Raw genomic sequence first — 27768 nt, forward strand, 5'->3', positions numbered from 1 at the left:
TGGACACCCACCTGTCCCAGGAGAAGGCGCTCAGAGCCGAAAGAGTTGTCCAGGCAGTGGCCTGCAGGGCGGACACAGGCTGAGGCTTGACAGGGGCCATTTAGAAATTCACCAGAGGGCAGCCCCCCCCACGCCCGGGCACTTGGGTACCTCAGTGAGGGAGGGCTCGAGGCTCAGGACCATTGGTGGAAGGGAAGGATAGTCCTTCAAAGGGACTGTCCTGTCAGGCCACCGACAAACCCACACCCCAGCCAGAGGGCCCCACCTTTCCCTGAGCCCCAGCGAGGCCCATCCAAGCCACCAGCCGTCCCTGAGAGCCCAGCCTCCCGTGCATTTCAGGTGGGAAGTGGCAGGGCCTCCCCTCCCCCAGGGAAAAGCTTGCTGTAAATAAGCTTCCATGTGATAGTAGACGGGGCAGAGCACAGGGCCCCGGGCGTTCCTGCCCCAGCCTCCAGGCATCGGATGGGAGCTCTCCGCCTGGCCCCTGTCCTCTTCTCATACAGTGTGAGGGGCCCCCTGCTCACCCCCCCACCCCCCACTATCCCTGTCCAACCAGCAGTGGGGATGGGAGACTCGCTTCTGGGCTGAGGGTGTGCCCTGTCAGAGACCGGACCCCTGGCCCAGGCCTGAGAGGAGGGCCGTGTGACCCACCAGGTGTCCTCGGTGCTGAGGGTCCCACGGGAGGTCCTGGCTCACCGGCTCCTGGGGCCCATGTGTGAGCCCCATCCAAGAGGGTATCCGGGAGGGGGTTCAGGGGCGATACCCCCTGCCCGTCACCGGGGCCCAGAGGAATGCCATTCTACCGAAATTAAGACACATGTGGACAGGGCCTGTCTTTGTGAGCCCACACTGTCCTGGATGAATGAGGAGGTGGGGGTCCTGCCGTTAGGGGTCCTCAGGGCAACAGGACTGTCCTGTCTGGGCAAAGGTGCCCCGTGAGGCCAAGCCTGATGTTGGTAGCCTCCCTCATGCCAGCCAGCCGGCCTGTCCCCTGTCACTTGAGGAGAGGCAAGGAGGAGGAGGAGGAGGAGGGGTGGGGGCAAGGGCTGCCTGTGACTCCCCCCACCACCACCAACCAGGGCCCTTGCTTTTGGGGTCGACACCCGCGAGAGAGGACACGGAGCAGCCAGGCTCGTAGGTCCCTGGTCCCTGCCCTGGCCCCAGGACCTCCTGTGCTTAAGACACATCCCCTCACCAGCCGTGGGGCCCCCACACTTGTCCAGGTGCTCAGCAGCAGCGATGCACCTTCCTTGGAGCCTGGTGGTGGCAGGGGACAGCTGGGGTGACAGTGGCCAGGACATGGGGTGGGCAAGGCAAGTCCAAGAGGTGTCGGACGCCCCTGTCCCCCGCCCCACGTTCGTGTGAGAGCTCTGTGCCAGCTGGGCCCCGTCCGCCTGTGAGATACGCTGTATAATTGCTTTTTTGGAAATAGAGGAACTCAATAAATTGCTGGCATTTCTGTGGACTGTTGAAGCAGTGGATTATTTGGGGTGCTGTGCAAGGAGGGAGGGCTGCTGGCTGACCCTGAACCGGGCACCACCCGTGGGGACACAGCCAGGCACCTGCTCTGTGTCTGTTCTGGGAGGTGTGCTGGGTCCTGTGTGGACATGCGGGTGACTGCAAAGTTCCGACTCACGGGGCTCAGCCAGCACAGGTGACGGCCAGGACCCCGGGGCGAGGACCCCAGGGCAGGGCTGGCTGGCTCAGTTGGTTAAAATACAGGAACAGGCCCACAAGGCAAAGAAATGGGTCAGTGACCCCAGTGGGCACTCCCCACCCTAGCCGGTCACCCTGCACCCGCTGCTGGGTCAGAGAACACGGATGTCACCAAGGGGCCCCCAGAGAGGCACATGAAAGCTGATGGTCCACCGGGGTGGGGGGCTGGGCAGCAGACACACCCCAGCTGAGCAGGGCTCAGAACCCCACAACCTGTCAGCCACTGGCAGCACCCATGGTGAGGGCGGGGGCCACCCCAGCCCGTGCCAGGCCTCCTGGGAAGGGGGCCTCCACGAGCCTCTGGGGGTCTTCGGTCCTCTCCGGCCCACACCGCTGCACCCTGCACCCCGAAGGCTTCCTGCAGGGCAGCGGAGCCAGCGCTCAGGTTCAGGCCTGGACAAGGGTGACCACCTGTCACAGGACCACAGTTGATGACCTGTCATCTCTCTGTCGGTGATGCCACAAAGCAGGGATGACCTGCTTCGCGTTTCCTGAGGTGCTGGGGTGGAACAGGGGGGCAGGGCAGAGGCTCGGGGTCTTTGCTGGAAAGCCAGGGCCCTGTGGTTTCGTCTGCGGCTGCTCTGCTCATTCGGGAGTAACTGAGGCACCAGGGGGAGGGGCTTCTGAGCTGTGTCCCCGCCCCACCCGGGGCCTCCCATCCTTGCCCAGGGATCCTGGAGGTTAAAACCAGCTGGGTCGTACTCGGCACTTTGGTCTGTTTGCATTTGAGAAACGAGACAAAGGCTAAGGCCATCCCTACCCACCCAGTCGCCCAAGCGAGAAACTCATCTCCAACGCGTCCTTTCCCAGCCAGGCCCACGGCCTGACCGCTCCACAGTGTCACCTCATCTCCCCGCCCCTGCCACCGTCCCAGCCTGGGCCACCGCCGGAGCCTCCCCAGAAATGACACGGCATCATATGCTTTCTGGCCTCGAAACATCCGCCTGCTCCCGGGTTTCTGCAGTCAGCACACTGCGGCTGTGCCCCAGGGCCAGGCCGGCCCCACACACCCTCTCCCTGTCTCCTCCTCTTCCCACCACTCACTGCCACCCTGCCTCCACCCACGCCAGACACGTCCCAGCGGCAGCACGCCCTGCAACCCCACTGTCCCCTGCGGTCTCTGCTGCCTGTGGGCCCTGCCCCGCCCCGCCCAGCACGGCCCCATCTGTCCTCGAGGCCCATTCGCTGGCACCCCCTGCCCATGGGGCCAGAGAGCTCTCAGCTCTGGGGGGGCCCCAGCTGGGCCCGGCCCTCTGTGTGACGTGGAGTTCCCAACACCGAACTGTGTCACCGGAATCCAAGAGTCCTGTGTAGGACTGGCCTGAGAGCCCCCAGGCCTCCCTCCGGCTGACGAACCTGAGGGCCCACGGTCACCAGAGCCTCCCAGGTGGCCAAGCAGCCGCCGAAGCGGCCCTGCCCATAGACACGGCTCCATCTGCAGCAGACGGACGGGAACGTTCCCGGGCCTTGCACTGGACAGTCGGCAGTTACTCAAGGATCCGTGGGCTAAAGGACAGTCACAATGTCTTTACAATGTGCTTTTGCCCTGGCTGGCATGACTCAGTGGATTGAGTGCCGGCCGGCAAACCAAGGGGTTGCCAGTTTGATTCCCAGTCAGAGCACCTGCCTGGGTTGCAGGCCAGGTCCCCAGTAGGGGGCGCATGAGAGAGGCAACTAACTGATCAGTTGATCGATGTGTCTCTTGCACATTGGTGTTTCTCTCCCTTTCTCTCTCCGTCCCCACTCTCTAAAAATAAATAAATAAAATCTTTTTTTTTAAAAAAGAATGTACTTCTCCTTGTTTCTATCAGCTGCCCAACTTAATTTGGTAGAGCGTGCCACGCAAATACACAAATAAAACTTAATTAGAACAGGCAAAGCTTGGAGGTGGCCACATGCCTGTGAGCCTCTGTTTCCTCATGTGTAAAATGGGGCCATTTGTAGTAACTCTGCAGTTCCTGCTGGTAGGGAATGAGTGTGAGGTGCTCGGCACCCCGCTCAGCACACAGTAGGGTTCAGTGGTTGGAGGATAGGAGAGCAGAGGGGACGGGGTCCCTGTGTCAAGTCGAGGGGGGAAAACTCCATTCGTCCTTTATCCCCAAGAAGCAATGAAGTGACGTCCTGCCTTCATGCATCCTGGTGGCTGTCTCCTTTGGGGAACTGGCAGAGTAGGGGCGGGTGGAGACAGGACAGGGGTGAGGCCCTTGTGCTCAGCAGGTCACCCTGTCCCCCGTCAGCACTGCACTGCGTCAGTGCTGGCTCAGCCCGGAAGGCACCTGGGAACCGAACCGCCTCCCGCCCTCCGAGTTCCTTAAGAGCAGCCCCGCCGCCTCCCTCAGCTCTGCACCACCGGTCCCTGGCTTCTGGGAGCCTGTTTTGGGGTTGGGGCGTGCGGAGGGTGTGGCTGCTGTGGCCCAGGCCTGAGAGGGGGGGGGGGGCGAGGAAGCCCCTGGGGCCTGGGCGGGATGTGGCAGGGTGAGGACAGCGTTCCCAGAGTCTGCAGCACACAGCACTTTTCATCCTGGTAGCTGCTGGGGCGGGGCTGAGAACCAGGGATGAGCCGGTGGGTGGGACCAGGACGGGCGGGCCAGCGGCACCCAGACTTGGTTTCTGTGAGTCAGGAGCCCGGAGAGAATGGGCCTTCGGTGTGGGCCTCCAGGCAGCCTGAGGGGCGTTGCCCGTGGAAGCCACCACACTCAGGAGGGCCTCCCAAAGACTTCTCCGAAAATCAGGGACGTGAGCAGGCCCTCGGGATGGGAGGGGTTGGGAAGACAGAGAGGTGGGGCATTCTGGGGGAGGGGAGAGCAGAAACGGGGCTCTGGCCTGCCCTGCCCTCTGCCTATCCCCGCCCTGGCCTGGGACATCGGAGAGCCTGGCACCAGGACTGTCCCTGGGAGGGGACCCACCCTTTCCAGAAACCAGCGGCAGAGCCAGGGGCCAGGGGTGGAGGCCCCTAGGAAGGGGTTGTGCACCTCCATCCTGCCTGGGCACCGACTGGGCCAGCCACCGGGGCGGGACAGTCCACAGCAGCAGGTTCTCAACTTCCCCTCCTCCCTCTCCGGCTCCAGGTGGACACCCTCTCCTCCAGAGGCCCCCCACCCCATCATGGGGACTCAGGCCCTGGCAGGGGAGGGCGCTGTCCTGTAGGGCCCTCACCTGCCAGGTGTGACTGGGGTCCCAGTGCCCCTCGCTGGGAAGGAAAGTGACAGAAACACCATGGGGTGGGCGGGGGCTTTTATTAAGGGCATGGTGTGGACGTGGGGGGTGGCCGTGCTCGGCGGCTCCAGATGGGCCCGTCCAGGAGTCCAAACAGGAGCTGCCCCCCTGCTGGGGAGGGCGCGGAGCTGGGGGCATGCAGGGCGCGNTCTCGACTTCCCCTCCCCCCTCTCCGGCTCCAGGTGGACACCCTCTCCTCCAGAGGCCCCCCACCCCATCATGGGGACTCGGGCCCTGGCAGGGGAGGGCGCTGTCCTGTAGGGCCCCCACCTGCCAGGTGTGACTGGGGTCCCAGTGCCCCTCGCTGGGAAGGAAAGTGACAGAAACGCCATGGGGTGGGCGGGGGCTTTTATTAAGGGCATGGTGTGGATGTGGGGGGTGGCCGTGCTCGGCGGCTCCAGATGGGCCCGTCCAGGAGTCCAAACAGGAGCTGCCCCCCTGCTGGGGAGGGCGCGGAGCTGGGGGCATGCAGGGCGCGGGTGCAGTGAGGAGCACACTGGGCTTTACTTCCAGCGCCCAGTGACCTTGGCCTTCCCGCGGGTCTTGGAGCTGCAGGAGAAGCAGGGCTCCGTCAGAGGGGACGCAGGGCAGAGTCGGGGCTGAGGGTGGAGAGGGGCAGCCTGCAGTGGGCAGTGGCTAAGGAGGAGGGACAAGGGACAGGGAGGCCCCGAAGGGCTCCAGGATGGCATGAGGTCAGGAGCAGGAAAGGCCACACTGGGACACTCACACTTTCTGGTTGTCATTGATTCTGTTTCGGAGGACATTGATCTGTAAGAAAAGTGATCCAGACGGGGTCACGGGGAGCCCCTGGGGCTCAGGCCCCAGCTGGCCTGGGTGGGGGCAGGCGGGAGGGCATCCCTGTGACCCTCACTATGACCCTGTGAGGAGGCAGGCATGTTGCCCTGTCGAGGGGCGGAGCCAGAGACTGGACACAGGCAGTGTGGCTCCAAAGTCCTCCCTGTCCCCAAGGGGAAGTGTGTGGGGACAGGGGACCCTGGGTTACAGGCCTGAGCTACGTCGGGGGATGCAGCAAAGCGGCCCCAGAGAGGGAGGCCTGCTCCGGGGGGCAGTGGGGTGCACGTGGGCTGGTGCTGGCTGGGCTCTGCCTGCTCTGCGTCCCCCTGGGGCCCCACAGGCTGTGGGCTTGGGGCTGAGCCCAGTGCCTTCCCACCGGGCACTGAGAAGTGAGTGTGTTTCTGGTGAGGCTTCCTTCCCCCACGGAGGTCTAGCTCCCTGCGTCCTTGGCCCCAGCCTGGCTCAGGGTGTCTGGCAGCTGCCTCTCGGCCTTCAGGGCCGATCCCTGCCCAGTGACAGGGAGGGACAGCCCAGGGCTGGAACCCCAGGACGGTACTCTTGCTCAGCCCCAGGGAAGCCTCGGAGCTGCCCAGCCACGGCACTGGTGGGGACAAGGCACCTGGGCAGGCGCATGACTTGGATGGGTGATGGGGGGGCGTGGCCCCGCAGCAGGGCGGGACCACTCAGGCGGGAGGAGTGGGCGGGGGAGGGGAGGCTGGGCCGGCTCGCCTCGTATTTCTGCTGCTTGAACTTCTCCTGCAGGTCGAACTTCTCGGCCTCCAGGTTGTAGATGGTCTGCCACAGCTCCTTGGCCTTCTCCCTGCGGCCGGAGTGGGGGAGGGGGGGGCGCTGAGGACAATACACCTTCCTCCTCGTCCTGACCCAGACCCCCAGGGGCTCAGACCGCCTGCCCACCTGCCTGCCGGCTCAGCGCAGGACCCGGAGGGCAGGATCCCAGGGCTGGGGACCAGTACCAGCGGTCAAAGACAGCCAGGACAGGTGACCAGCGGCATCTGTGGACACCAGTTCCACAAAAGCGATCTGGTGGGATGCGTGGGGTGGCGGCGCCCCCTGGTGGTCTTGGCGAGAATGCGCCCTCACCGACACCCTCCCAGTGCGCATGCTCATGGCCTGGCACGGGGCCTCACCGGAGCTGGTCTTCATTCAGGTGGTCAATGGCCAGCACCTTCCTCCTCTCCGCCAGAATCTTCTTCTTCTTTTCCCGCTCCGTCTGCCTCTTCCCACTTCTCCGCTCCGTCTGGCAAGCAAGAGCGGAGGCATCAGCCAGAGGACATCCCCTCCCGCTCCCCAGCCCCCCAAAACCCCGCAGGAAGTGGGCAGGGCTGCAGAGGGTCCAGGTGCTCATCCTCTTCCTACCATGCCTGCCTCATCCCTGCCCGGATCCCCGGGGAAACTGAGGCACGGGCAGGGAGAGTCATTTCAGCCGATTCCCTCAGCCACACCAGGATCTGTCCCCTCCCCTGCCCGCCCCTCACTGCCAGGATCCCTCATCCAGGGAGCCCCCAACACCAAGAGGAGGCGTTCATTGTACCCACCTGTGCCTGCTAAACCAGGGCACCATGAGAGAAAGCCCCCGAGAGAAAGGTGGAGGAGACGAGAGACAGACAGAGCACAGGCCCGAGGCGGAGGAGAGACAGGGGGTGAGAAGAAGGTGGCTCAGCTGTGTCCAGGGGCGACCTCGGTCACCAGGACACCAGGACGAGAGGCTGGGGCAGGGCAGGGCAGCTCCCGACAGCGGGGCCAGACCAAGAGTTTGGGGCTGAGGCAGGAAGGCCGGCCTGGTTCTGAGCTGGGGACTTCAGAAAGTCACAGGCATACCCCCTACCCCCGTCCCGTGAGAGTGCTTGTCCTACAGGCTGGACGTGGAAGTCAGGAGTGGACAGGGCGTCCCCAAGAGTAGGCACCTTCCCCAGGGCTTCCCGGGTGGGCTGGCTTGGCCTCAAAGCAGCAGGGCGGGGAGATCACGTCAATCCCGCTGTACAAGTGAGGGAGCAGAGCCCCCGCCCCCACGGCTGTCCCCAACCAGAGTCCCCTCCAGATGGAGCAGCAGCACCAGCCAGAGGTGGGGAGCCGCAGGGGCGTCCAGTCCCCGCCTGCAGCCCCAGCCCAGCTGGCTCCTCTTGGGAAACCACAGTGGGGCCGAGCGCCGAGGGGCCGGGGGCTGCGGTGCAGAGGCCCCGCAGTCTCACCCTCAGCAGCTGGGCAGCTGCCCCTGGACCCCTGGTCCCTCAGGACCCCCCCCCCAGGACCACATGGCCACCCACCTTCTGGATGTAGCCCCCAAAGTGCATCATGTTGGACAGGGCCTTCTTCTTGCGGGCCTCGTCCTCCGCCCGCCGGCGGCTCTCCTCCTCCTCCCGCCGGGCCCGCTCCTCCTGGGGGTGGGGGGTGGGCAGCAGGTTAGGGCAGGCCGGGTTCTGGGCTCTGTGGACGGACGAACTGCGCTTCCTCTCCCCTGGGCTAGCAGCTTCTGGGAGTCCCTGCCCAGGCTCGACCCTTGGGGCTGTGCGACCTTCCGTTGTTGAGTGCAGAGTGAATGCACCATCGCGGCCCTGACTCCTGAGCTGGGGCCCCATCGCCCCTCGGCCGGGAAGAGGGTGGCGGGACTGAGCACACTCCGGCTGGATGGTTCTGCCTCGTTCCCCATGTGCGATTGGAGCCCACACGTGCCCAGCGGTCACTACCTGCTTGCTGTCTCTTGACCAGATCAGTGTCTGAATAGAGAGGAGCTGGCACACGGGGGCGCCCTGGGCCGGGGGTCACTCACCGCCAGGCGGTTCTGCCGCTCCTTCTCCCGCTCGCTCCGGATGCGCTGCTGCTCGGCCCGCTCTGCCCGCCGCTTCTCCTGCGGAGAGAGGCCAAGCCGGCACAGTGCCCAGTGTGTGCCTGGGGAGTCCTGCCTGGCTGAGGCCAGGCTGCGCCCCACATCTGCAGACAGTCCCACTGAATGTGACTCGCTGGGGGATTGGCCTCCGAGATTTGAGTGAGACCCCAGCCCTGCTCTGGCCTCTGCCCTGTGCTCAGAATCCCACCTCGCCTTCCCTTCACCGTGGGACGGCCGTGCCCGGAGGTGGGAGGCAGGGGTGGGGCAACAGGCGCCGACCAGTCGCCCCACAGCAGGGGCCTGGCTACCCTCGGCTGCAGCCCTCAGGGAGCATCCAGGTTTCAGGGGGCAGGCGGGGCTCCCAATGGACAGCTCCTGCCAGCAGAGTTAGGGGCTTCAGGGAAGGCTGCTGGGAGGACGTGGGGCCTGAGGATGGAGGGGGAGGGCAGACAGGGGCCTCCAGGGTCCCTGGTGGGGAGGCAGGACACCTACAATCCGGTCTTTGAGGGAGAGGAGCTCCTCCTCCTCCTTCTTCCGGTTCTCGAAATGCGCCTCGATGAGCATCTGCAGCTCGTTCAGGTCCTTCTCCATGCGCTTCCGGTGGATGTCCTGCGGGGGCACCGGAGCTCCAGGGAGGGGGCAGGCCACCCCCTCGTCCTCCCCTGGGGCTTGGCCCGGATAATGCCGACCAGCCTCACTGGATACCCTCCCGAGCCATCTTCTCCCAGCCCGCAGGTCATTAGGTCCCACTCTCCCACTGGGGGCCCTGGAGACCGCCCCAGCCGGGCCTGCCCTCCCCGCCGCCCCCACTCACGTCGAAGTCCACTCTCTCTCCGTCGGGGATCTTGGGCGGCACCAGGTTGGGCATGAAGGGCCTGTAGGAGAGAAGGAGGGGCCCTGAGTGCCCGCGGCCGGAGGGGCTGCAGGCCCTGCCACCTGCAGAGCACAGCCACCTCTGAGGCCCAGCAGGGGCCCCACCCCGGACACCCACTTTCTGCCCTCACACTGTCGCTGTGAATCTCGGGTGCTGCCCTGAGACCCAAGGAGGGAGTGGCTGCCCAGAGCCACGCCCCCAGGATGTGGAGAGGCTGTGACCGGGCGTGGAGGGGCTTGTCCGGACTCCAGGCCCCCCGTGGCTGGGAATCTCCCCGGGAACCTGGGAGCCCTGCGGTTTGGCCTGTGCCCTGACACCGGTGTGCCGGGACACCTCAGCCTCCTGTCTGCCCACAGGTCTGTGTGGGGCAGCAGGGTACACACAGGTGGCCGGGCAGGGGGTGTCAGGCTGGGCTGGCCTCAGTCTGTCCCCTGAACCTGGACGTGTGTCCCCTGGGCGTGTGCCTGCCACACCCAGCCCACAGACCCGGCCGCTTTCCCTCAATGGTCCTCTGCTCCCAGGGACTCCCCTCAGGTGTGTCCTGCTCACCTGGGTTTGGGTTTGGACTCCTCCACGGGGCCATCTGGAGAGGAGAGGGGCACACAGCTGCCGGGTCAGGAGGCCCCGGGTCTGGGCCCAGCCCTGTCCCAGCGAGTTGGGTCCCAGGGGCCTCTGTCTCCCCATCTGCACAGTGAGTCCCTTCCAGCCCCAGAGCCCCTGGTCCCAGGAGCGCCCCAGGGGTGGCAAACACCACACATCCCCTCAGAGTGGCTCCCAGAGCCCTGACCCCTGGGGACAGGGTTCCAAGCTCAGCTGGCCGCTGCCCACACCCCAGAGGCGTGACAGTGACCAGGGCAGTGACCCACTGTGCGCACTGGCTGTGCCTCGGGGTTTCAGCCCACAGACCCCGCACCCTGCAGGTGGTTCTGCCTGATCTCCGAGAGCCTCACACACAGACGTGGCTTTTGGGGGCCCTGCCCCAAGTGGGGACCCCAACACCAGCCCCTCTCCCACGGGGCAACCCTAAGGCAGCTTCTCTGGACCCCAGGCAGGCAGCACATCTGCCTTCCGCCCGTGAACCCCTTCTTCCCACCTCCCTGCCAGCTGTCTCCCCCATAGCCACGGGGAGGAGACCCCCACTGCCCCAAACCTCTCTCTTGGGCCCGCACTGCTCACCTTCCGCCTCTTTAACTTCCTCTTCTTGTCTGTCTTCTAAGCAGAAGGTGAGAAGTGAGCAAAGCCCCGGCTCTAAGCTCAGGAGCCCCTGCCGAGACCCTCCCCACCCTCCCCCCACCCCATAGATAGGACAGGACCCAGTCTGCCCTGCTGGCTCCCGGGGTCACGGAGCTGTCTGTTCATGGGCGCACACCCATGCACACATGGGCACCCGGGCCCTGGGCCTAACACGGACTCGCCCCACACAGAAGGAGCTCAAGGTCACGGTTCTGGGTGGACAGCTGAGTCGCAGCCTGGACGGGAGGTGTGGCCGCCCAGGTGGGAAAGCAGGTCCAGCGGACCCCTTCCTGCCAGAGGGAAGGCGCGGGGCCCCCAGGGCCCACCGTCTGCCTGGGTCTCCTCAGGCTCCGCCTTGCCGTCGGCCTCCTCTTCTGCTGCGTCCTCTTCCACGGCCTCTTCTTCCACGGCCTCCTCCTGCTCTGGGTGAGCCACAGCCACGGTGAACCCCCAGGCCCCACCCGCGCTCCCCGAAGCCCCCGGGCGGGAGGGGTGGGCGGGGGGCTCAGCAACCGCGCCTCAACACGCTCTGGCCGGCGTTTCTGTACACGGCGCTGGCTGGCCAGGGCCTGCTGCACACAGCACAGAGCTGAGTGGGTGGCGGGGCCGAGTGGCCCGTGGCCTCAAGTGTTGCCTCCCTGCTTCTTGCAGGAAAGCCCGGGCGCCCCAGGGCAGGGACACGGCCGTTGAGTCTTCGGTCTGGGGACTGGGGCTCCTTACCTTCCACAGCCTCTTCTGCTCACGGGAGGCCACGGCCACGAGGAAGGAGACAAGAGGTGGGTCAGTGTGAAACCCGGCAGCACCCGTCCGAAGGAGTGCCCAGGCGTGTGCTTACCTTCCTGCTCCCTGCAGGGCCGGAGGAGAGCTGTCGGCACCGTGGGTACACGCACTCACGCACACACACAACACACACACATGCACACGCGCCCTGGCTGTGTCCTGGGGTGGACCCCGGCTTTGTGCCCTCACTGCCGGCCACAGTGCTAACACCGGGCCCTGAGCTGGGCATTTGGAGGCAGGGTTAGCCCCGTGGCTCTGGATCTCTGTGGATTCAAGTTCGGGAACCCAGCCTCTGGGGTCCCCTGCCTGTGACTGGTCAGTCGCCCAGCCCGTCCTGGAAGACGGCATCTTTACCGCCAAAGGTCCCAGGCCTGTGCTGGGCCTGCGATCGGCAGCTGGGCCACAGGGGTGGGAATAAAGGGGATTATCTCTCCTCAGTTCCCCAAGACAGGCAGAGCCACCCAGGCACACCCACCCTCCTGCCCCCAGGGCAGCTCCAGGGGCAGGTGGGAGGGGACAGCACAGGGGCAGGTGGGGAAGGAGGCTCCCCCACTTACCCCTCGTACTCCTCCGCGGCCTCTTCTGTGTCAGACATGGCCTCTGCTGGCCCCCCCCAGAAAGAAAAGGATGTTACTGTGGGGGACACCTGGCTTCCTCAGCACAGCCCTTCGTCAGGTGGGGACCAGGGCTGAGTCAGAGCATGCTGTGACCATGTCCATGTCCCAGCTGTGACTGGTAACACAGTTGTGTGAATGTAGCCACAGGGGAACCAGGCCAAGCACCCAAAGGTACTGCCTCCTCTCAGGTCCTCAGCCCCTGGGGTCGGTCGGGAGTCCGTGGCCCACAAGCTCTGCCCCCCACTCCCCGCCTGGGCCCCCAGGGAGCCACCAGACCAGTGGCTGAGAACGGGGGACTCTGCTCCCGGAGCCTGTCTCTCTGCCCCTGCCCCGCCTCCCACCAGCTCAGAGCCGCTGGCCCTGGGGTGCAGCACACGAGGGAGCAGCGGGGAGCCTTCTCCCTGCTCCCGGGGCCACACGAATCTCCTCCAAACAGCACACCAGCCCCCAGAGGGCGGGGGAGGGCACTCCGACAAGGATGCTGCCAGGCCAGTGGCCGGAGACAGGACTGATGAGGGGTAGGGACAGGCTGAGCGAGGGGACAATCGAGACCCTGGCAGAGCAGAGGTGATGATGTCCTAAAGCAACTCTACCTCTCATCCATGCTCCCCACCCTCTTCTGCCAAGATCGGGGTCACCTCTTTGGGGACCACCTCACATACAACAGACAGCAGAAAGTGTGCTGGCCATGGAGTCAAAATCTGGGTGGCAAAAAAATCCTAGTTTTCGCTGTGTGACTTCAGTTTAGATTAACTTTAACCTCTGGGTGACTTTAGCCTCTGGGCCTCTGCTGACCACTGCCAAATACAGGAGTTCCAAGTTCTAGTCCTGCAGGAAGTCTGGGTTTCTGAGGGGCGTAGCCCCACCCCCACCCTTTCCCAGAATTCAGCAGGGGGTGGGAGTGGAAGAGGCGGGAGGCCGGGGGCACAAGGGAGAAGGCAGGGGGCAACTTGATCCTCTCAGATGTGTCCCCTGCCCCCGGGGAGGACTTGCCCCAGAAAATCCGGGTCAGAGGAAGAACTCAGGAAGTCGGGGGCCTGGAATGTGCTGGAAATTCCTGGCACTCAGGGCAGCCCCTTCCCCCAGTATTCTCTCCAGGGGCACAGGAGAAGCTGAAAAATGGAGGGAGTGTCTCCGCAGGCGTGTTGGGTGGGGCTTGACTCCCTGCAACCCAGCCAGCTGGGCTCCGTTCCCTGGTCCTCCCAGCCCGGCTCTCCCGCAAGGGGACACCCCTGGGTCTTGGCCTCAGGCTGCCGCCTCTGTGTCGCTGCGGAGAGACTCTGACCCCCCAGACCGGCCCTGGCCACTCTCTCTGCTCTCTGGGGATCAAGAAGGACCTGCCTGGAAAGTTTCAGGGGTATGTCAGCCTGGAGAGGGCCCCTGTGGTCAGAGCCTCCTTGTACTCGGGGCAGGCAGGGCTGACAATGGTCCTGCCCGTCCTGCTGATGAGGAGCCCAGGGGCCCTGCCCAACGGGTCCGCAGCAGCCCATCCGTACCCCACGGAGAGCCTCCGGTGTCTCCCTGAGGGTCCGGGCTGCTGCCCTTGGAGTCCCCCGCCCTGCCTCACCCCGCCCCACCCCTCACTCCTCCTCCAAAGTGTGGCCTCCTCGCCCCGGGAATGTGGACGCCTGTGACCCCGCTGCCCACTCGAGCATCTGCCTGAGTCTCACCTCGGACAGGAGCTGCCGACAGGACAGGACACGGCGCTGCTGCCCCTGGGCAGGGACTGGGCGCGGGCCGGGGCGGGCAGGGCTTTAAGCGGTGCTCGGGCTGGGCTGTGTGGCCCAGCCTCACGGGGGGAGGGGTGTGCGGGGGGCGGTGGCCGTGGGGCGGGGGGTGTTGGCTGCAATGATGGCAGGTGCCAGGGACGGGGCTGAGGGGACATTTGCTTCTCACCATATAAGCCCATGTGGTGGTCCAGCTGCCGAGATAAGCTATTTAAAACCAGACCAGATATGCAGGGGCTGAGTGGGGAGGGGAGCAGGCAAGTGACAGAAGCCAGCTGTCCTGCTTGACAACCCCGATAAAGCAGGTGCCAGCAGCCCGGGCTGGGAGGGGGCTGGGGACAGGGCAGAGCGGGGGGCAGGAGGCACCCCCGAGACACTGAATGCCCCGTGGGCAAAGACATCCCCCAGGCCACTGGCTGCCTCTCACGGGCTGAGCAGCCTTCTCAGACGGCTGGTCTGCGAGCCTTGTGAGGACATCTGCAAAGTGGGTCTCCTGGACCCCGGAGCCGAGTGGCCAGCCTGGGCCAGGGAGAGGGATGAACTGGACCACGGGAGGCCAGACCAAAGTAGAGCTAACTTCCAGTCGCCAGTGATGGTTCTCCCAGGACGGGCAGCGGGCCGGCCACGTGAGGGCCTCAGAGCTTGTCCTCGAGGGCTTTCGAAGGAAGCCGTGACCTGCTGCTCTGTGAGACCCCTCCTCACAGGGACCAGTGTTCATGCCGTTGGCTGCCTGGAGTGTCTCGGCCCCCAGTCCGACGCCCAGGACATTGTGGGACTCAGAGGGTGACCGGGCAGAGGAAACCGAGTCTGGTAGCAGCTGAGCTCTCTGTCCTTGGCCCTTCAGAGTCCCCAAGGGGGACTGTGCAGACTCGGGGGAAGGGGTGGTGCTTGTATGGACCCGGTTTCTCCTCCCGGCGCCCTGGCCTGACCCCTTGGCCCTCCAGATCTAGCCCTCTATGACCCACACTCTTCCCCGTGGACAGAGGAAGTCTCATCCACCCTCTGCCCACTTCTTTTCTTGGCTGACCACTGCCCCAGCCTCCCCCAGCCCTGCCACCTCAGGGACCATGTGCTGCAGCCCCCGCTGGCATCCCCGAGAGGCCTCCCCGGGCTGGACGGCTGCTTCCTTCTCACCCACTCTGCTCTTGGACTCCTGTCTCATCACTCAGCTAAAACTGTCCCCTCTGGGGTCCCCAGGGACCTCGGGGTCCAGTGGCCTGATTCCACCCCACCCACCCCAGGCTTACCCCCTGCCCTGAGGCCCTCCACCCCACCAGCAGAACAAGCTCGGGCCAGGAGACTGCCAGCCGGCGTGCTGGGGTCAGGCCGAGAGGGGCGGGGGCGGGGGCAGAGTCACAGAAGAACGGTGACAACCAGGCTCCCACATACCTGCCTTCCAGGCCCCCCGCCCCGCTTTGGGTCCCGGCCTGGAATCTCCCGGCACTTGAGCGCTGTTTCTTATGCCCTCCCCTGATCTGAGCCGCTGCTTCGGTGGGTCGTGCGTCCTCGTAAGCCCCACAGTGCCTCAAACACACCTGCGCCCCGGAGAGCCCCGCAGAAACCCACACGTTCCTGTGTGACTATGGGAGGCTGTTCCTAAGGGGGGGTCGAATTCGGAGAGCTGGGAGGCGGTCCCTCCGCTGGTGTGACCATCGAGCCTCCTCCGGCAGCCACACCGGACACCGCAGGGCTGCTCCCGACCTTTCTCGCTGTCCTCTCTCCACCAGGGCAGAGAGGACAAAGGGATGGTGCTCATCCAGGGGTGCGTGGGGGGAAGTGCAGGCTGACACGTGTTCACGGACTTAGGGACGCACAGAGCAGACACCCCTGGCGGGGTCCCAGGCCCCAGGGACAGGAAGGCTGGCCCCAGGGAACCTCTCGGGAGCTTCCTCTAAGAGAAGGTGACTTGAGGACCGTGGTGCCTGCTGGGCAGCTTCCCGGCCGGGGGGCTTTCTGGAGCCGACAATCCTCGAGGCCCCTGTGTGAGCCCGGAGCCTCCACAGGGTGCCCCCTCCCTGTCCCTGCCCCGGCTGGGTCCCCACACTCTCTAGGTAGAGCCTGGCTGTAGGGGGCCGGGTGCTCAGGGCAGGCCTGGGGCCGGCACAGGAGACCCGCCAGCTGGACACGGTCCAGCCAGGTCACATGTGGGGCTCTGAGGGCCTCCTGTCCCTAGACCACAGGATCCAAGACAGAATGTGCCTCCCTGAAGGGCTGGGTCCTGAGAAGCCCTCTGCTTCCCAGGCCTGCGGGGGGTGAGGGGCAGGGGGCGGATGTGGGGGTGGGTCCAGGCACCAGTATATGTACATGTTTTAAATTACAGCATTAAGAGGCATGACCAGGCACCAGGCGGTCACGGTCTAGTTTGCCCTCGTCTGCTCCTCACCCTCCGATAGCCCAGCTCCTCCAAGCTCTTCGGGGCCACGGTGTCGTGGGACTGGGAGACTGAGTTTTGGTGAACTGTGTGTTTGAGGCGGGGCTGGCAGTTCTGCCGCTCAGAACCACAACGTAGGACAACTGAATGCAACCCAGCTGCACGCGAGGAAAAGAGGGGCCCGCCAGGAAAAGGACAACTCACCCCAGCCCGAATAAGCCCCTCCCCACACCCCGCAGATGGTCCCCGTGAGAAAGCAGAGCCGCCAGGCAGGAATCCGTCGGGAGGTATTATTAGTCACTTACACCTGAGAGTGAGCGGGTTCGCCGGGGCTTCCTGAGAACAGTGAGGGGCCAGGGCACAGAACGGCACTGGGTCTGCTGGGCAGTGAGGGGCGGACAAGCAGGCGACAGCGGGCGGTAGGCAGTGCGGCTGCCCCCGAGGCGGGGCTCAGCTGGGAGCACACTGGACAGGTGGCCCTGGAGTCCCTGAGGGACAGCACACCCCACCCCAGAAGTGAGCAGAAAACAGGAGGCGTCCCAGGCCAGGACGCCAAGGCCCCTGGGTGCTGACATGAGCCAGCGCGGCGCTGGGGCTGATGTGGGTCCGGGCTCTGCTGTGCCTGCCTGGGACGGAGCCAGGGCCCTCCGGTCCCTGAGGCTGCAGGGGTCTCCCAGATGGACGGTCAGGCCAGGTCCGAGGCAGGGAGGGATCAGGGTGGTGTGAGGCCGGGACGCGGCTGCAGGAGGTGGGCCTGGCTGGAGGGAGGGCCCTGGGCACAGAGTGGGCGGGCTGGTCACGCCTGTGGGACAGAGGTCTATTCGGTCGAGGGGCAGGGGAGGGCTCTGGACAGCAAGGCATTCCCTTGTCCGAGCCCCACACCCGCTCTGGGCCACAGTCCGCCCTCAGTGGGGTGGGAGGGGGCGGGGCTCCCTCAGGGCTTCGGAGCACAGCCGGCTGGGGCTTCTCGCCTCCAGGCTGGTGCACAACGGCCTGAGAGCAGGACCAGGGGTATTCTGGGCGAGTGGGCTGGGCCACTGCAGGCCGGGTGGTGTGTGCGGGTGTGTGTGGGAATGCGCAGATGTGTGCAGGAATGTGCGGACACGTGTAGGCCTCTGCGGGCGTGGGGCGGGCGTGGGGCCACTGCCCTCACCTCGGCGTCCAGGGGCGAGTTTGCTTCCTTCTCCCCTGGGGTCCGCTGGGCGGCTGCCGACTCTCTCTGCACCTCCTGGTCAGGGGGGTCAGGTTGGGGGCCGGGCTAAGGCCACCTGCAGGGGGGCTTGGGACCCTCATCCCTCCCCCCTTCCTGGGACGGAGGACCCCAGGCCCACCCTCCCCTCTGCTGCCCCACACCACCCCCCGACCTGCAGGCCTCCCCCTCCCGCTCTCCCCTCCCGCACACCCCCTCGCTCTCAGGGCCCCTCTGACCAGCTCCACCCAACCTGGAGGAGTCCGCCCGCGGTCAGAGGCCCCAGGCAGGGACCGGGTACCTGGGGGTCCTCCTCTGTGGACTCCTGGGTCCTGCTGATCCACAGATTAAGCCTTGACGTCACAACCCCAGAGAGCTTCAGGTTCTCCTGAAAATTGGGGTTCCCATCAGGGCCCAGGGCCACTGGCACAGCCACGCAGACCTGGAGGCCACCACCCCATCCCCAGGGGCTGTGGGCACTTGGGCTCAGGACGCAGTGGTGACTCCGGTCAGAAGCAGGTCCTGCCAGAATGGGCCTGGGAAAGCGCGGCACTGCCCAGCAGCACCAGGGCCACGGCTCTGGGTCCTGAGTCCTCAGGCCTCCTGAGGCTGAGCCCCCCTCACCTTCCGGCCAGAGGCCAGCTCCGCTCGGCCCGGGCCTGCCAGCTCCTTCTCAAAGAGGTGGCGCTTGCTGGCCACCCCCACGGGCGCCACGAAGACCTCGGTGCGGGAGGAGCCCGGAGCCCTGACGGATTCCGATCTCTGGGGGTGGAGAGCACAGACGCTGACCCTGGGGCGGGTGGGGGGCAGATGCACCCCCACACCCACACACTGGCAGGGGCCACCGCTCTGCCCACCTGGACGGCTGACTGGTATCTCTCCAGCTTCTCGCCCAACTTCACCGGGAGCCTCACACTGGCGCTGCAGCAGAGAGGGACAAGGTGAGCCCCCGCCCCAGGGAGACAGGCTGTGTCCCTCCTCCATCATCGGCTGAGGCCACCACAACTGGACCCAGGGAGAGTCTACTGACGGGGGTAGACTGGATGGTCCCTACCACCCTGTGCCCTGGACACAGCCCATCCGACAGGACCAGAACCCTGCCGTCCTCACCAGGCCTGTTACTTCTACCCACACTCATTCCCTGAATCTCCTCCTCACCCACCCCCCCCAATGCACTCACCCCCCAGGCCCTGCCTGCCACCCAAACTCTCTCCCCACACAAATCCCATCCTGTGCTTCCAGCTCAAACCCTCAGGCCCCAGAACAGGGACCAAACTCCGGGCCCAGCCAACCAGGCTCCCAGGGTCTGGTCCCTCCTCCCCCCTCACCGCAACCCAGCACTCCCTCAACCTCCTTCTCCATGAGCTTCCGTGGTGCCCCCAACCAGACACGTGATGCCCATCACACTCAGCTTTCTGGAGGCTGCTCCCGGCGGCTAAGATGCCCCCCACTTCCCATGTGAAAAGCATGACTCCCACTCAGGTGCCCGTTGCCCCGCAACACGATCCCTAGCCCCACAGGCCCACGGGGCGATCTCGAGGCTCAATCACGACATGAGTCATGGAGGGCCACGCCGAGTCACTCCCATCTCTGTACCCCGAGCCCCACCTGGGCCGGCCAAGGGTGGCAGGCCTTGGTGACCGTCCAGGGCGAATGGCCCTTCCCACAGGCCAACAGTTTTCCAGTCCCCATCTCAGGCCCATTCTTTGTCTTCAGCACACAGTCTGCACAGCACCTCCATCACTGGAGTACTAACCATGCAGGTTCCCAGGCCTCCGCCCCCTCCTCTGCCTTCGCAGCTGCACCCAAGCCCTCCTCCTCCGCCTCACTCTCCCGATATGCCACGCCCGGGGCCTCTCCGAGGGCCCCAGCCTGCCCCCGCTCTGTAAATCCAGGCGCCCTGCTGGCCCTGGAGCCCTGGGCTGTCCCCACACGTGGCCTGCGGAGCAGCAAACACCAGCCGAACGTGAGAATGTGACCAGACGGGACAGGCAGCACGTCCGGCCCCTGACCTGCGGGTTAGGGTTGTTTCCGAGCTGTGTGTCCTAGGGCTCATCTGAAATAAGAGAGAAGGGCCCCAATGAGTCAGGGGCCCCCAGGGATGCCATGGCCCCCTCAGAGGAAGGCTCAGCACTCAGAGAAATTCCTTCGTGCACCTCCCACCCTCCACTGCTCAACCCCCAACCAAGCCTCCGTGGAAGGCCCCCTCCTGTCTGGGAGACACCTGTCCCCACCTACCAGCCTGGGTCAAAAGCCTCTCTTGGGGCACCTGCAACACCTGCTGTCTCGTCTGCCCCCCATCGCCCATGGCCCCTGTCAGGGCTTCTAGCCTCCACCCTAGGTCCCCACACAAAACACAGTAAAAATGAGTGAATGACCCAGGGAGCAAAAGAACTGAGATTAAACACTGGAGTGGGCAAGGAGAATGTCCTCAGGGCGGGCCATCGGTACTTCTGGGGCTCAGCAGAGCCCTGCCTGCCCCTGCCCTCTCAGTAGAACCGGAAGTGGCGAAGGCAGCCTAGCCAGCGCCAGGCCAGCATCTCCATCAGTATCCCTCTAGCATCCCCTGCAGCATCCCCATCAGCATCCCCACCATGCTCCATCTTCCTGCAGCCCCGGCTCCCACCACCAGGGGGCGCTGCTCTTGCGTGTCCACACCCACCTTTAAGTCACTAAGTGGCCCTCCTCTCCTAACTCTGCCTCCTCTGCTTTGGCCCCCAGGGGAAACCAAACTCCCCTCTGTCCAGACAGTCATCCTGATGTCTGACCCAAGGCCCCTGTGCTGTGACAGACGCTGCAACCCCGGGCTGCCCTCCAGGAGACAGACAAAGGGGCCCTGGGCTCTCACCCTGAAGGAGATGGTCCTGGGGCTGGAGCGCTGGAGGCAGCTGCTGTAGGTGGCCCTGGGGGAGGAGAACACCCCCTCCTCTTCCTCCTTCCTAGGAATTTTCACCTGGATGGAGGGGGAGGGTCACACAGGCAGCCCTGAGCCCAGCTGCCAAGGGGACACCTGGTGACCAGGCCCATCCCAGGAGCTTCAGGGGGAGGGGAGGGTGGGGTAAGGAGATCCCGGGCTCGCCTCTGCTGTGGGGACACCAGGCACAGCTCTGTGGAGCCAGACGGCCAGGCAGAGTGCCAGAGGCACTTCCAGAAGGACCCAGGGTCTGGGGTCCTGAATCCCTTTAGCCCCAGCAGCCTGCCCTCCCCCCACCATGGTGCTCCCTGTTCTGACAGGGAGAGAGGACACAGCCAGAGTCGGCCTGAGGGTGGGAGACGGGAGACAGTGCGGGAGCCACAGACACCTGGGCAGGACTGGGTGGGGGCGGGGCGTGGCACTGCCAACCTTGAGTGTGATGGGCGGGAGGCTGGCAGTCCTGGGCGGAGGGTGGCGTGTCCCTGGCTCTGCCGAGGACAGCCGGTTCTTCCCAGGGGGAGTAGTGCCTTTCTGGCTTCCCCCAGCCGCTGGCTGCTCCTGAGCCTGAAGCTGCACCTGGGCCTGGGGCTCCTCCCTGGGCTGGGGCTGCTCCTGGGCCTGAGGCTGCTCCCCAGGCTGGGGCTTCTCCCGAGGCTTGGGCTGCTCCCCAGGCTGGGGCTTCTCCTGATGCTTGGGCTGCTCCTCAGGCTGGGGCTTCTCCCGAGGCTTGGGCTGCTCCCCAGGCTGGGGCTGCTCTGGAGGCTTGGGCTGCTCCCCAGGCTGGGGCTTCTCCTGAGACTTGGGCTGCTCCCCAGGCGGGGGCTTCTCCCGAGACTTGGGCTGCTCCCCAGGCTGGGTCTGCTTTGAGACAGAGGATCTCCTCGGGATCAGCTTCGTCTCTGAGGTCGATGACTTCTCAAATAACAATGTTTTCTCCGATACCAGGCTCCTTTCTGAACTTGACGTCTTTCTTGGGGCTGGCAGCTTCTCGGAAGTGCCTGTTTTTTCTAGAATTGTTTTTTTTTTCTCTGACAGCGATGTGCTCTCAGAGCAGGAGGCTGCCTGTGAGCTTGGCCTTTTCTCCAGAGCTGCCACCTCCTCTGGAATGGGGGGCTTCTTCTCCGAGCCTGGGGACCTCTCCGAGACCCCCTTCGGCCCGCCTGCTGGCTCTCTGCCCACCAGGCTCTCTTCCTCCCGGGCCCAGGGGCCCCGCTGCTCCCGGCTCAGTCTGCGCCGAGGTGGCAGCCCCACCTCCTTCTTGGGTGGGGGGGACCGCTGCTCGGCCTGCCCAGGGCCTGGGCGGTCCCTTCCTTCCTCTGCCTCCAGCCTCTCCTGGACGGGGGCCTGTGAAACCTCTACCAGCTGCCGCCTCTGTCTCCGCTCCTGCCGGGTCCTGGGGACGGCCTGGACGTCCTCCTTCTCCCCTCGGGGGGAGCCTGGGGCTGGTGGCTTGGGCCCCCCTGCTTCTTCCACACTTGGCAGTCTGAGCCAGAAGGCGGGAGACAGAGTCAGAGGACATTGGAGCGGGGAGAGACCCTGGGCCTGTTTGGGGGGCAGGTGAGACTCACCTAATGGGGGGGGCCAGCACAGTCCCAGCCACTCAGTGAATCCTGGGCCCTTCTCCTTCTGCCCTGAAACCCCAAAGCCTGGGTGTCCAGGCCAGTCCCCACAAGCTCCCTTAGAAGGAAATTAGGGGGAGCCCGACCTGGGGCTCAGCCTGGTTTAATGGGAAAGGCGAGGCCCCGGAGCGGGGCAGGCCAAACAGAAATGCAGGCCCTGCCACGCCAAGCGTGTCCCGGCAGCACGACACCTGTGTACACTCTGACTCGGTTTCTCCACCTGTAAACAGGTTCATGGGTCCTCTCTGGGGGATATTGTGAGGCCTGAGTGAGCGCTGTCCCTCAAAGGCTCAGCAAAGCTCCGCCTCCCACATGGAATGGAAAGATCCCAGCAGTTTGAGTTGGGAAGTGAGGGGGCTGGGCAGGTCCAGCGGGGGCTGGGGATGACAGGGCAGGTGACAGTCCTCTCCATGCCCTGAGCCACACCCCCTGGGCAAGGCAGACACCACACTGAGTCGTCACGGGGGAGAGGATGCAACACCTGGCCCCCACCCTGACTGCGCACCTGACGGAGGAGGGCCGGCCTCTGTCCTGGGCGAGCCGGGGCGCTTCATCCTCGTCCGTGGTGGAGCTGAGGTTCCGGTGGCGGCGCCGGCGCTCCCGCCGCTGCTCCTCCTCATCTTCCANGTGAGCGATGTCCCTCAAAGGCTCAGCAAAGCTCCGCCTCCCACATGGAATGGAAAGATCCCAGCAGTTTGAGGGGGCTGGGCAGGTCCAGCGGGGGCTGGGGATGGCAGGGCAGGTGACAGTCCTCTCCATGCCCCGAGCCACACCCCCTGGGCAAGCCAGACACCACACTGAGTCGTCACGGGGGAGAGGATGCAACACCTGGCCCCCACCCTGACTGCGCACCTGACGGAGGAGGGCCGGCCTCTGTCCTGGGCGAGCCGGGGCGCTTCATCCTCGTCCGTGGTGGAGCTGAGGTTCCGGTGGCGGCGCCGGCGCTCCCGCCGCTGCTCCTCCTCATCTTCCAGGCTCCACTGCTGGGCCAGGCTGTGGTGGGGGTGGGGTTAGAGGTCACTGAGGCCCCAAGGCCCAGACCTGGCCAGCCGCCTCTCGGTAACGCCCTCTGCAGGTGGCCACGGGCACTGAACCCATGCACCATCAGCTCAAATACGCACGGTGTGGGGAGGACGATGCTGACATCTCAGAAACAATTCTGTGCGTGGGTCACATGTTGAAATGATACTTTGGATTAAGTCCAGTGTAGTATTAAGATTAAACTTACCTGCTTCTTTTTGCTTTTTCAATGGGTCAACCAGAAAATTTTACATTTTAAATATGGCTCATATTCTACATCTGTTAAGCGTCTCTTAAATTTCTGTGAGAGCTGCAGGGTTCGGACCGAGTTTCTGGGTCGCAGCCCCACGGAGTGGTGGCAGGCTGGCTCCCTGGGCGAGGCTGCCCTGAATAGCAGCGGTACCACGCTCCCACCCACAGGGCGCCCGTGGAGTCCCCACCCCTCGGTTGTGACGATCAGGACTGTTCCCCAACATTGCTGGGTGTCCCCAGGGAGAAAGAGCACCCCCACTGAGACCTATGGCCTTGACTGTGGCCCCACGGTGGGAGTGTGCCTGGGAAGGTGGGAGGGGCAGGAGAAATTGGCTAGCGTCCCCTTCTTTCTGGGTTCAGTGGACAGTGACAGGGACGACATTCAGCTTTTCAGAGGGGGGACCAGGAAAAGAGTATCTGCTCCTGAAAAAGCCCCCCATGTCGCCGTCCTTCGCTTCCCAGGCACTCTGGGGTCTCCTTCACCCATAGAACCAGCTCTGACCTGCTCTGGAGCGAGGGGACCCTGCCCACCCTTTACTGTCACAGATGCCCTCACAGCCACCCAGCCCTGCCCCAGCAGCTTCCTCCAGCCATGACCCTCCCACCAATCAAACACCCCCGTCTGGCCCCATTCCCCGCCCACCCACCACCCACTGGGTCCGCCTGCCCTTCCATCCCAACCAGAGCATACACGCCCTGTGCCAGCTCCGCATCAGGATTGTGGGGTTCACCCAACGAGGCAGGGTCCCCACCCCGGACACACCAGCTCTGCAACCAGAGCACAGAAATTGCTCTGCGGAGGGAGAGAGCGGGCACTGCAGGTTGTCGGGGGGCTCAGGGTGGGGACAGGCAGCCTTCCCACAGCAGGGGCATCTCTGCTCCCTCTGTGGAGATGGGGGGCTCCAGTCAGGGCCGCGTGGCCTTGGCCACGGAATGAGGATGAGATTGCCGTGGCTTCTACGCGACCCTGTGAGCTCTGCACATCATTCGCTCTTTCATTCATTCACCACCACAAATGAATGAGGGTCTCTCAGGGTCCAGGCCCCTCGGCTTTCCTTGTGCCGACTTGGAAACATCAATCCAGCCGTGTCCCCAGCTCGCTCCCTCTCTGGACCCTCCCCAGCTGCTAGTCCACAGTTTGGGATCAGTGCCTGGCCTGCAAAGCTGACGGCTCCGCCCTTCGGGGAGAGTGACCCACTGAGAGGAAGCTCTGGCCCCTGACTGTTATGGGAACCCCCAGGACGCAAGAGGACAACTCAGGACTGAGGAAGGGGCTCACTGGACCTTGAGGGGCACACCCATCCCTGCTGGAGGGACGATGGTGGGGGTGAGGTCCTGACTGCGGTGCCGCCACCCTGCCTGGCCCTGTCCTGGGCGTTTCAATGCCCGGTCGACCTCAGCCCTCGCCTCAGCCCTTGGGGGGAGGCCGTCTCGCCCCCGTTGGCAGATAAGCACTCAGAGGTTCGCAGCGGGTACGACCCTTCTCCAGACAGCCCAGTGAATAGAGAGGGGCCGAGACTGCACCCCAGGACAGCCTCTCAAAGCTGAACACCCGAAAAGAGCCACCTTCCTGGAGCCGACAGCGGCGGGGAGGAAGGAGCGGCCATGGAGGGTGTGGGATTCCCCACCCAGGACAGGCTGGGCCTGAGGACAGCCCGGGAGAGCCCAGCTGGGGAAACCCCGTGGCCAAAGCACTGACCTCTTGGGTTCCAGGGCCAAGCCCGGGGTGGAGCCCGTGGGTCCCGGTGTCCGGGGAGTCCCAGCCACTCTCACCAGCTCATGGTCTCTCCCTCCCTGTGGACAACCCTCTGTTCTGCCTCCACCTCCTTAGGGGGCACGCACTGCCGTCTGCCTCCCCGTGGTGCTGGAGTCCCCAGCTGCTCTGGTTAAGAGGGGCAGGTGTGAAGCCTGCCCCAGTGCCAAGTGTCCCAGGACTCGGGGAGCATGACCTGCCAACCTCAGAGGACAGAACAGACAGGGGCACACAGGCCTGGACTGAGGCCCCGCCCCACTGGCTGTATGACCTTGGGCCGGTCCTCAGCCCCTGAGGGTTCCACACAAGGAGGGTCACCCTGGGTGGTCCCTGAGGTCTCTCCTGGCCCTGGTGGTCCGGGAAAGGTGTGAGGGAGGCCGAGGGCACCTTGGGGGGGTGGCTGCTTGAGGCCTGGGCAGGAAAATGATTAACCACGGGCTGCTCAGGGCAGGAATTCTCAGATGCACCTTCACCCCCCGCAAACAGGCCCAGCCCGGCCCCGCCCATGGCCCGGCCGGCCCAGGGAGGAAAGGGCAGGGCCACTGGCCGGGGCGTGCAGCCAGCCAGCCAGGCCTGCGCTGCCCCTGAGCCAGAGCTGGGGCATCAGAACTCACACCCCATGCCGAGGGTAGGCTGCAGGCTGGCCCCCCAGTCCCCACAGTCCTCCCAGCCCGACGGGTTGGCAGTGACTCACAGCCCTCTCCCTTCTGCCGCCAGGCATGCTGGCCAGGGAGTGGCCCTCCCCTCCCGGCGCCTCATCGGGGCCCTGGACACCGGTGGGAATGGAGCCCCACCCCTGCTTTGGAGCCGGGGGCACTCACAGACCGGACCCCGGGCGCCCCTGAAAGTCCCAGCGCCCGGGACAGGCACACACCCTGCACACGGGCAGGCGGGCACTCGGACAGTGTCCCCTGCCTCCGAGCGGACAGCTTCGGGGGCAGCGGGTCTGTCGTTTCCGCCCCGGCCCGCCTCGCTGACTGGGGTCTTCATCAACACACAGACAGGCCCTCCTCCGACACCCAAGACCCAGGTGCGGCGGCCACGTGGGGGCCTGGGGCCCTCACAGACGGGCACCGCAGGCCACAAGCACGCCCGTGCACACACTTGTGTGCACACATCTGAGGATGTGCCCACTCCCAGGGCACAGGCACACCCACAGGCTGCCCCAGGCCCGCCGACCCACACACAGAGTCCAAGGCCTTGACTGGGCCCCGCCCGCAGCGCATACCTCCCCTGGGGTGTGTCCGGCCTCCCCGCCAGCCTGGGTTCCTCTCCCAGGTCTGGGAGTCCCCTCCATTTCTGGGGCTTCGCCTTCCCCCTGAAGACCTGAGGGTCCCTCTGTGCTTCAGAGCAGTGGGGCCTGGACCCCCACCCGGGGAAATGAGTCGCTGGGGGAAGCTGAGTGAGGCCCTGGAGGGGCTGTGGACCCCCCACCAACATGGAGGGGAGACGGGATTCCAGGGTCCCCCTAATGGGGAAGGCTGGGGGAGCAGCCCCTGCAATACCCCGGTGACCACCTGGGAGGGGCCAGAGGTCAGCTTCTACCAGCCAGAGCCCGTGGGCAGGGGGAAGCAGGGGCCTGGGTGGGAGTTACATGGGCCTCAGTTTCCTTGGGGGGCAAGGTGTGCGTGTGGCAGGTCCCCAGGGTTAAGAAGACGAAGGTGCTCCTAAGAGAATTTATGGGTGGAGGTGTGGGGGGCTTGGGGACAAGTCCCCCCTTCTCTGGCCCTTACAGGATATCCAGCAGGCAGGGGACAAGACACCCAGTTCCCAGACCCTTCAGGGCCCCACTCACAAATAAGATCACTCAGAGAGGGACAGCATCTCTCCTGAGGTCACCCAGCCGAGTCAGTGCCCAGAAGGGCACTGAGACTCACCCTCTCCTCCTCACCAAGAGGGGCTGAGGGGCCGAGGGGCCGAGGGGCACCCCTGCCCTAGGGCCAGTGGCAGGGAGACAGACTTCTCCGTGCCAAGGAGTCAGACACATGTGACAGCCTCTCAATCCTCCAGGGTGGGGGTGGTGGGGCCGGGGGCTCTCCAGGACCAGCCCTCCCCCGGCACCCTATGTGTGTCCTCAACCCAGGGGAGGGGGGAGGAAAGGAAGCCGGGGCAGCAGGAACACCAGCCTGCCCCCGAGGGTCCCCCAGTTTGCTCCCAATGCTGGGGCACAGCTGCCCGATCCCCGCCACCGGCTCACCTGGACAGCGCCGACCAGTCCTTCCTACCCGACATGCTGCCGCCGAAACCGCGCGCTCCGCGGGGCCGTCTCACCTGGGCACCCCTCCCCCGCCGCCGGCCCAGGTAAGTCGCCTGGGCTTATATCCCCCGCCCGCACCGCGGCGCGCGCTGATTTGCCGCCGGGAGCGGCCTCGGGGTGTGGGCTCCCGGATCGCCGCCCTCGTCCCCGCCCCAGCCCCGGTGCGCTGGACAGACGGCCGCTCGGACCGCGGGAGCGACGCCCGGGCGGCGCGGAGCGAGGGCGGCCAGCTTCCTGCTCAGAACCAGTCGGACCAGCTCGGCGCGGGGCGCCTCCTCGCGCAGGTGTCGCGGCCCAGGGTGCCGGGCGGGGGGCGGGACCGTAGATCGGGGTCAGGCTGAGCTCACTGCCGGGAACGACTTCGCCGGAGAAGCCCAGGGCAGGAAGCCGGGGCGGGAACCGGGCGCAGGTACCGTAATCTCCGGTGGAGAGCGCACTGCGGGTCCCGGGCTGGCCCCCGCTCCGCGCCCCCCACCCCAACTCCCACCCCCGGCTGTGCGCGCGGCCCAGGCCGGCAACAGGCCCTGGGACAGGCTGGACCGTGCCCCTCCGGAAACGCGACGCTTAGATTCAGTTCAGCGAGATCCGAA

General features: G+C 65.4%; 2 protein-coding genes and 1 long non-coding RNA gene across 3 annotated transcripts; 1 reads left to right on the forward strand and 2 right to left on the reverse strand.

Annotated features, from left to right (window-relative positions):
* The first annotated feature begins 718 nt into the window (after window positions 1-718).
* LOC119003943 (uncharacterized) lies at window positions 719-19841 on the forward strand. Its single transcript, XR_005070084.1, has 3 exons — window positions 719-1200; window positions 7632-7634; window positions 19831-19841. It is a non-coding gene; the product is annotated as an uncharacterized LOC119003943 (long non-coding RNA).
* TNNT2 (troponin T2, cardiac type) lies at window positions 5346-13788 on the reverse strand. The gene is made up of 15 exons (XM_037070576.1): window positions 13747-13788; window positions 12017-12062; window positions 11515-11525; window positions 11006-11080; window positions 10623-10658; window positions 9996-10029; window positions 9387-9447; window positions 9065-9181; window positions 8516-8593; window positions 8013-8123; window positions 7284-7292; window positions 6876-6985; window positions 6457-6547; window positions 5660-5700; window positions 5346-5481 (listed from the first exon to the last, which is right to left on the reverse strand). Exons 2-15 carry the CDS (start codon window positions 12052-12054, stop codon window positions 5436-5438), a joined length of 858 nt encoding a protein of 285 aa, XP_036926471.1. The 5' UTR covers window positions 12055-12062; window positions 13747-13788; the 3' UTR covers window positions 5346-5435.
* On the reverse strand, window positions 16451-27521 carry LAD1 (ladinin 1). The gene is made up of 10 exons (XM_037070570.1): window positions 27119-27521; window positions 22749-22889; window positions 20707-21760; window positions 20212-20316; window positions 19376-19419; window positions 18221-18284; window positions 17988-18125; window positions 17665-17751; window positions 17328-17402; window positions 16451-16976 (listed from the first exon to the last, which is right to left on the reverse strand). Exons 1-10 carry the CDS (start codon window positions 27151-27153, stop codon window positions 16971-16973), a joined length of 1749 nt encoding a protein of 582 aa, XP_036926465.1. The 5' UTR covers window positions 27154-27521; the 3' UTR covers window positions 16451-16970.
* Between the last annotated feature and the right edge of the window lie 247 nt (window positions 27522-27768).

The sequence above is a fragment of the Sturnira hondurensis genome, unplaced genomic scaffold (assembly GCF_014824575.4).
Source record: "Sturnira hondurensis isolate 20B ecotype Veracruz unplaced genomic scaffold, ASM1482457v3 Scaffold0018805, whole genome shotgun sequence".
Classification (NCBI taxonomy): Eukaryota; Metazoa; Chordata; class Mammalia; order Chiroptera; family Phyllostomidae; genus Sturnira; species Sturnira hondurensis.

Excerpts from the sequence above, each read along its gene's own strand:
- TNNT2 (XM_037070576.1), bottom strand. The coding sequence starts at position 12,054 with ATGTCTGACACAGAAGAGGCCGCGGAGGAGTACGAGGG. Across the intron at positions 9,182-9,386 it reads GAGAGAGAGTGGACTTCGAC|GACATCCACCGGAAGCGCAT; the intron begins GTGAGTGGGGGC and ends GTGCCCCCGCAG. Across the intron at positions 8,124-8,515 it reads AGCGGCAGAACCGCCTGGCG|GAGGAGCGGGCCCGGCGGGA; the intron begins GTGAGTGACCCC and ends CCCCACCCCCAG.
- LAD1 (XM_037070570.1), bottom strand. The coding sequence starts at position 27,153 with ATGTCGGGTAGGAAGGACTGGTCGGCGCTGTCCAG. Across the intron at positions 22,890-27,118 it reads GACTGGTCGGCGCTGTCCAG|CCTGGCCCAGCAGTGGAGCC; the intron begins GTGAGCCGGTGG and ends CCCCCACCACAG. Across the intron at positions 21,761-22,748 it reads GGCCGGCCCTCCTCCGTCAG|ACTGCCAAGTGTGGAAGAAG; the intron begins GTGCGCAGTCAG and ends CTTCTGGCTCAG.